The sequence below is a fragment of the Nanorana parkeri genome, unplaced genomic scaffold (assembly GCF_000935625.1).
Source record: "Nanorana parkeri isolate BGI_ZX_2015 unplaced genomic scaffold, ASM93562v1 scaffold2112, whole genome shotgun sequence".
In the NCBI taxonomy this organism is placed as follows: Eukaryota; Metazoa; Chordata; class Amphibia; order Anura; family Dicroglossidae; genus Nanorana; species Nanorana parkeri.
Window position 1 is genome coordinate 21,510 of NW_017308380.1, and position 8,806 is coordinate 30,315.

An 8,806-nucleotide genomic window follows, 5' to 3' on the forward strand; every position below is an offset into this window, starting at 1 on the left:
ATATGTATGTATGTATATGTATATATACATCACTTTCAGCCTGATAAATTTTGCTGCAGAGGTGCGTTGCAGTGCCATTTCGATTTCAAAAATGCGCATACCGTTTTATTCTGAAGTAAACTTTAGGTCTGTAACGCCGCATTTGTGCATTTTATTTTAAATAAATGACGGTATTTTTTTATCCGATTATTCGAAGTTAATAATCGGCTAACTAATCAAATATGAAAATAGTCGTTAGCTGCAGCCCTATTGTTCACACCATCTCCAGACCTGGATACATTTCCGCAAATGTGTGTATGTGAATTTTGACATGTTTTTGATGCATTCGGGTACATTTTGTTTTTGTTCTCAGTTGGTTTTGCTTGGGTTTTAAGTGCATTACAGTGCGTTCTTGTGTTTTTACATGCTTTACATTACTTTGCATGCGTTTCTGGTGCGTTCCAGATAAAAAAAAAAGTATGCTGGACTTTATTTTTTCTTTAAAAAAGCTCTGTAACGGAACGCAATGGTGTGAACCAGCCTCCTTTGTACCACTGAAAATAATGTGTACGCATTTTTAGCCCAGATGAATAAAAGAAAAAAAAATAACTTTCCGATCTGGTTGGTGTAAACAAGCCCTGAGATTTAGAGCCAGGAGACTCCTGCAGTCACAGCCCCATCTGCAAGTGCATCTAGGGTCTAATTCCTCCTCTATACTTAGAAAAAGGAGAGTTTTTCAAAGTATAAAAGGCATCAATTGACAATGCTGGACAGACAGCAATACTCTTCCTTGACCATGGAAAAGCATTTGGTAGCATTAAATGAAAATATCTTTGGGCTCTGCTAGCATGCTTGGACAATAACTTTATACAGTAGGTACAGCTATTATACTTACATCTCACAGTTAAAGTTCAGCGTAATGGCCGGGTCTCTGGTAGCTGCAGCTACCAGAGGGGGCCGCTATCTAAATATTATAAAATGTCATACTTCTCAAAAAATAAAAAACACACACACAAATGAGAAGCGCTATTTAGCACAGTCAAATACAGTTTTGATTAGGGATGCACCAATACAGAGTATTTGGCAGAGTACTTGTACTCGCCCCAAATGCTCCGATACCTTCCCCAATACTGGAACTTCCGGTCAGCTGAAGATTTCCTCTGACCGGCAGTGCCGTAGGGGAACATGGAGCCAGCTTCCCATGCAATCAGGAAGCAGGACAGCAACTAATGACCCACCTCCCGATTTCCTGATTGGACGGGAAGCCAGCACCTTGGTGAGCCGGCTTCCCGGCCAACCAGGAAACCGGGAGTCGGGTCATTAGTCACTGCCCTGCTTTCTGAACATCGAGCCGGCTTCCCGGCCAATCAGGTCATTACTCGCTGCCCGTTTCCTGATTGGCTTGGAAGCCGTTTTCCCGGCCAATCACAATCAAGTCGGCCCATGGAGTCGGCTTCCCTGGCAATCAGGAAGCTGGGTAGCATGTAATTACCCGCTGTCCAGCTTCCCGATTGCCTGCTCCATGCAAACGGAAGCACCAATGCTCGTTATCGGTGAGTACCAAAAACAAAATATCAGTACTCGATACACAAAAACCTATATCGGTGCATCCCTAGTTTTGATTAAAACAATTTTTTTGTATTGGGACAAGTAGATTGTCATGAGGGACAAGAAGATTCGGCCCCCGCTTTAGCCCTTGGACAAGAAGTTTTTTTTTTTAAATTTCCACACACACTTCGGCCGCCAAAACATATCAGCCGAAAATGGCACTGAAATAGCGGTGCATGCCTGGTTTCTCTCCTCCCTACTGGGCGCTGCTCTCCTCCCTACTGGGCGCTGGTATTCTGCATTGTGCCGCTGTATTATACAATGCAGAATACCAATGTATAATACAGCGGCACACTGCAGAACACCAGCAGCTATAGAGGAACAACAAATCCCAGCAATAATACATTATACAGGCTGCTTAATGTATTATTGCTGGGATTTGTTGTTCCTCTATAGCTGCTGGTGTTCTGCAGTGTGCAGCTTTTTTTTTTTAAACAGGAAACATTAAAACAGGTCCCCCTTACCTGTTTCTGAACCCTTGTAAGTAGTGGCGGTGGCGTGCTCTGCAGGCGTGTGTCCGGCTTAGCGTGTGTGGGCGTACGCGACGTGTGCACGGTGGGCGTAGCGTAGCTTGTGTATGGAGCCGCGAACAGGCGGGCAATTTTAATTGTAGCCGACGATGGAAAACGTTGACAACGTTTTCCATCGTCGATTTTAATCGGCTTATCGAATAATTGTTGCAGCTCTACAGGCAACCCTTAAACTAATATTGGAAAACAATCTTTCCCACTTCTCCTGATCCTTTAACCTGCACCCTTTGGAATGCCCTCTTAGGATGTTAAACCTATCCACATTCTCAGGTTCTTTTATAGTCATACCCCACTAGCTTGGTATCAAACACGGTGGTAGAGATGGCATCATCATAGCTGAACAGTATATTCAACTATTCTCAAACCTTCTCTTTCCTTGCCCTCTCATGTTCAAACCGCAAAAATCTATGATCCTAGAGTCACTTCAATGTCCTCTTTGCTCTTCAGACAGGCTTCTGGTGTTACATACCCCCATACAGAAAGTGTGGAGAGAAAGTTGTAAGTTGGTGTACTGCAAGGTTGCACTCTTGAACCATTTCTCTTTTCCATATATACCCATGGTCTTGTCCAGCTAACTCCTTTGGATTTAAATATTCTATGTGGTGGATGCTTAAATCAATCTATCAGTTTCTGAGCTCATTTTTTCCCCAGTTTCCTGTTTATGACTTTCTATACGTTCTCCTTTTCTATGTCATCTCACTTAAGGAAACCTGTACTGAAGCAGCATGTAAGGCGCCACTGCTGACCATTTGAAAATACTAGTTAGCTGGCTGTCTCCAGCTCAATACATTGAGTCACTCAAGAGTAAAAAGACACAGCATGTAAAGGCAAATCTCCCGATTTGTAAACTTGCTCAAAGTCAATGATTTAGACCAGCCTTTGTCAACCTTTTTACCCTTGAAAACATTGTTGAGGCCTCAGTGAACCCCTGAAATATATTTTGCATCTACAGCTCCAGGTACATTAGTGTGATCAGCAAGCTGTAGGAATAACAATAAATAAAAGAATACAATAAGTCACTTTGCATTGGTATTCAAACTCACTAATGATTCGGAAAATGGTTCTCACGGTCTATCCTACTAAGAAACGATTGGTTACAGTGGAAAAGTGCTCAGGTTTATTTTCTCCATTTTTTTTTTTAATCAGCGGAGATTACATGTCTAAAATGTTTGCAGCCAATGTTGGGCAGATATATACCGCTGCAATGGTGGCCAGCAGCGGTACCCCTGGGGGCACCTTGGAGAACTCTGATTGAGAATCCTTGATTTAGACAGTACTGAAGAGAGTATATGTACATAACATTCAGGGAATTATTATGTTCAGAATAAAAAGTAAGCAATGACAACTTACATATTTCCCTCAGAAAATGAATGTTGTTCAAAGTAGTGGGTGGGTGGAATTCATAGTTTAGCGTCAACAAAAATGTTATAACCATTTTTATAAGCATATACACCATTTAATAGGGGTAAATGATACATACCTCAGACGAAATGAGGAGTTTTTACTTAACTGTGTTTGCTCACAATCAAACAACCTGATTTGTTGCTGACCAGCTTGATGCTCTTGCCAAGAGATGTGTACATTGGCTTTTACAGCAAGTTCATTTTCAGCGCCATCGTGAAGTTGCTCCTTGTCAGGATATCTTTCAACAGCTCGTTTCACTAATGCCTTAAGAAACTTTTTTAGTCTACCCAGTACACTTATCCTCCACTTCTGAGATGTAACCTTCCGATTAGGATTTACAGACAGTGTCCAAGCTGGTGCTTTATCTGCGTTTTTTAATTCCTTAGAGTTCTTTTGGTGGGAAATAAGTTCCAAGAAATTGTTCAATAACATACTACTACGATCAATAAGTAAGTCAGGATACTCTTCCAAAAGGATATCTAGGATCTTCAGCGAGTCTTCCTGAATCCCTGGCATTATATGAGTCATAGCAGAGGAGAGGTGAGCACTTATAAGAGGGAAAAAAGGCGAAATCTTCTCTTGAAAAATCATGGGTGCCAAAGTCTGCAAGACAGAAATCGTGGCCGACCTAACCATAGAATCTTTGTCGGTGAACACAGCAGTCACTTCACTCATTATATTGGAAATGTGTGTATCAAGTAATGAAGGATGAGTTGACAGGATTTCTCTAAGACCAACGAGAGCCCCGTGTTTAACACCAGAATTGTAATGGTGCATTTGTGAAAGGATATCCTGCAAAAGAAGAGAGACCAAAGAACTTAGTTACTAGTAACCAAAATACATTTATCTTCATAAACAGAAAAATCAAACACACAGGTATAGGTAGCATTGTATAAAATAAAGTTACTACAGTAAACTCTGTTAACCGGTATTAAACTAACTGGAACTCTCATCTAACCAGCAAACAAAATCCACTGTGCACTCACTGTTCTGCCATTTCTCTGCGACCTTGTAGGAGAGGGCTCTCTAGCATGGAAGGGTAGAGGATCGGGGCCGAATAGTGTGATTGCCACGGGTGCTGTACAGATACAGTACTGTATTATCATGTGGGAGGCCGTGTGTGATCGAGAGCTGTGCACATGCGTCCCCTAGTGATCAGTACTGTAGGCTCATGGAATACTGTACAGTATATTGTAGATCTCCTATCTACTGTCAGGCAGCCCCAGAGCACACCAGGCCATAAGTAAGCACACACCCCTCTATGTTCAGTTTCCTCAGGTCGGCTGGGATCTACTATACAGTACAGTATTACAGCACATGTATTATAGAACTAATACTAAGTGCGTCTATTTGTCTTAATTTGCTTTTGATTATTGTATTTCAATATTAATATGAAGTCAATAAAGAGTTCATGTTATGGTATAGTATGGAGTATAGCATTAGTTAGACCTATTTTTAATAGCAACTCTCAAGCAACCAAAATGTTCAATTTATCCGGAATCTACCATTTCCCGTGGATGCTGGATAATGGGGAATTTACTGTAAAAAATGTATGTAAAGCCATTTAATTTTTCCTCTTCCCGTTTCACCTACTACTACTTGCTACTATCCTGAGTCAATGTACTAGGTTTTGTTTGGTATGAGTTTTTATATGTATTTAAAACAATGTAGGCATTTTTCAATTCAAGTGTGAGTTCACTCACAGAACACATGTAAAGAAAATCTGTTCTGTGGGAAGTTTGAGGATGCCACCGATACCTTCTTCTGGAAATACAAGTACACTCGCGTTAATACTGATTTTTGTCCTTGATCTGTTTGGTATGGTGGAGGTACAGGCTGTGCTTTCATGCCCTTTAGCCACTGAGGAGCTTTGTGGCCAAGGATGAAAACTACAGCCTGCAGCTGGACCGGAGGCCTGAAGCGGATTTGATTGCTTTCTCCGTCCCTTTGATGCAGTTGACCACTCACGTCCTGTCTAGGCAACAGGTGTCAGACAGAAGAAAAACTCCTCTATGGGAGAACAAATAATTTAAAGTCGGATATAAATAACTCAACAAGGACTCAGACTACACTTGTGATTTCTATCCTTTCTTTACTCTATCCAGATATAGGAAAAAAAAAAGAAGAAGTTGTGGCTAGAGCTGGATTTATTAGGACCTAATTCCATCATGTAATGCCAAAAGTCATGGAATGCATTGAAAATGTGCTAAGCGCAAATTTATTAGCCTGCTTTCAGTCACATGATTTCACTTTTTTTTTTTACCTGTAAAAGCCTTCCTTTTGTAGACATCCAAAAGTCCAGAGACTTCTGCTGGGTGCCGACATCTTGGATATGAACAGCCCCAGCAGACTCTGTTACTCCAGTGACACTTTAAAGTATCCACCTTCTTTCCTTCCCGGAAGCTACATAACAGGTTATGCAGGAAGGTGAAAACAGGGGCAGATGTGCTGGGTCAGAACAAAGAATATTTAGACACACCTAGACAAGTAGAGGGCTATGATGTGCAAGGAGGGAGGAGTCAGTGCTAGGTAAACGGACTAGTAAAAATGTCTAACAAATTTCAAAGGCACATTGCATGTGAATGAAAAATTGATGGAAAGGAAAAACAATGCAAGTAAGCATTTGAAGTACTTGATTGTTATGCGCTTTTCAGGGGTGCGGAATTTTTTTTTAAAAGCTGCTTGTCCAAGGGACTAAAGCGGGGGCCCAAACTTCTTGTTGTGATGCAAACAAAACGGTTTAACCAAAACTGTACTTAACGGTGCTAAGAAGCGCTTCTCATTGGTCAGCGTGGTCACAACGAGTGCTTGCAATTTGCGAGCAAAATCTCAAAATCCCATAGCGCAGGGGTGTGCTGGACAGCAGCATGGGGTATAGATAGTACACCCGCACACAGCTACCACAATATGGCACACAGTGGAATGGAGCAGAGCGCGCACACATTTATTTGCATGCAGGTGGAGGAGGCAGCGGGGTTAATTTTCATTTAACATTTGTTTTTTTTCATGATTTTTTTCCTTTTTTAAATTTGTATTTATTTTAGGGCTGCAGCTAACGATTTTCAAAATTGATTAGTTAGCCGATTAATCGGTTAAAAAAAAATGGCTCCAGTGATGGGATTACTAGTTTGTATTGAGATTGTAGTCCATCACGGGAGCAAGCTTGGAGCGGTGGAAGTAAAAAAGAAAAAAAAAAAGTGCGGTGTGCAATATAGTGAAATGGAACAGTGTAAATATATGAAGCAATGAATGCAGAATGGCACTGGCTATAGGAGGACTACAAATCCAAGCAATAGTACATTATACAGTGCAATGCAGAATACCACCAGCTATTGGCGGGAAGGGAGCTCAGAGCGGGAAGGAGAGAAGAGCCGTGTCGTCTAAGCTGCCTGGGGCATCTAATTGCACTCAAAGAAGTGTAAGCACCTTTATTTTTATTAAATCTTTTTACAGCAAAACAACTGGTAATAGGTTGCGTTATGCAATGCACGTGCAATTGACGTTCCATTAAGAAATAATGTCAGAGTGGCACATCTAAGGCTTGATTAACACATATTGGGATTCCTGAAGCAGGAATCCCAAATATGCCATTGACAAGCAGCCGCTGTCACCCATTAAAGTTAATGATCAGGTGACAGCGGCAGTCCGCCACTCTACATGTAATCGTACATTATATGATTACATGCGTTTAGGAAGAGATCACTGCCTTCACATGATTGATGCGTCCAGGACAGCGACCGCCTTCAAACCGTATGCAAGTGTATCAAATACGACTACATTTAGGGTGCTCACTCTCAAATGCGGCCGCCGTCACCCGATCATTAACTTGAACAAGTGACAGCACCCGCTTGTAAACGGCATATTAAGTATTCCTGCTGCAGGAATTTGCAGGCTCCTGCCCCAGGAATACCAAAAAGCACCTTAACTGAAGGTGCGAGTAAAGCCTAACAGTGCAACACGTGATGCGGGAACACATGCACCACCACATCACAGATATGAACCAGAGCTTAGAAACTTGAGCTACAAAACACTTTAGGAGTGAATGGGACATAAATGGCCTGACTATGCTCATGAAGAACTATGACTAGGGAAAACATATTATTCTAATGTGTCCCAAATAACTCGCTTCGGCCGTTAACCAGTAAACAACTCATGCAGTGCGTTCTTTTATTCGGTCGCTATTCACCCTCTTAAAAAAAAAACACTATGCAAAGCTGTTGGAAAGCAAATATGTTGTGAGCTACTACCGTAATGGTGAGCTTCCGCCGGCTGGTAGGGAGAGAGTGCTCGTCCCTTAGCTGCTCGCTCAGATGAATGGATTTGATCCTGCATGTCGTGTAGGTTGCATTGTCAGCTCGGGGCTTCTTCTTCCCAACCTTCAGTTTTACTTTCTGGAAATCTTCTTGTCGTTTCCTTTTATTAGTCATGTTGAAGGCGGACAGATCGGCTGCACAATATTAGAACACAGAGCAGATCAGTAGAACATCTCACATTGCGCTTCCCGCACTTCTTTCACTCAAAGCACTCTGCTGCATCGCCAGCTCTGAGGCAGCGATAGCAGGAACTTCCGGGTCGTGCAATAGCTTCCGGCTGCTATCTACGGAGAGCGTTTGGAGACAGAAAGCTGGAAGAAGTGACAGACTGACGTTCCTTTTGTTTACTACGGAGAGATTTAAAGCGACTCTGTCGCGAAAAGGAAAAAAAAAAGTTACAGTGTTCCTTACAAAGAAAACAAGGGGTATACACGTTTTACATACAGCCCATTCATTTCGACAAGTGTTTTAAAGGTTGCAAGCCATTTTTTTTTCTTTTTTTAAAAACCACCACACCAAAACGTACAGTACTTTTGTACCAAGAGTTTTGGCAGGCTACTGCGCAGGTGATTTGACAAGCAGGTTTGGGATGTCCTCTCCATTCACGGCTTGTTCATACCAGCAGCCACGCTCAACCACATGGCTGCTGGTGTGCGTGTGCCTGAATAGTGCAGGAGCGCTCGAACGAGCTGCATCGCAGTTTTTTTTTTTGCTTAGAACTATATTGAAATGTCTCAAGTGACAGAACGTAATGAAATGCCACAAGTGACATTTCATTACGTTCTATCAGCTCACCACGGTGCGATGTATCTGTACTCCTAAAAAAAGTACTGCATGCCTTACTTTTTTTAAGCGCATATCACCGGAACGCAGTGGTGTGAACTGTCACCATCCATGACAAGGCTTTGTGCGTTATGCTTTTTGTATCATCCAATGTTGGAGTGATAAAGTATAAGTTGCTGGAGGGGGGGG

General features: G+C 42.0%; 1 protein-coding gene across 1 annotated transcript in view; it reads right to left on the minus strand.

Annotated features, from left to right (window-relative positions):
* Nucleotides 1–8,095, minus strand: part of TEX10 (testis expressed 10) — a gene marked incomplete at its 3' end in the record, with an annotated part of 28,352 nt that extends 20,257 nt beyond the window's left edge. The window contains exons 1-2 of the mRNA XM_018572709.1: nucleotides 7,769–8,095; nucleotides 3,598–4,313 (exon numbers count right to left, since the gene is read on the minus strand). Of these exons, the coding sequence (XP_018428211.1) occupies nucleotides 3,598–4,313; nucleotides 7,769–7,948 (896 nt within the window). The remainder of the gene's footprint in view (nucleotides 1–3,597; nucleotides 4,314–7,768) is intronic.
* Between the last annotated feature and the right edge of the window lie 711 nt (nucleotides 8,096–8,806).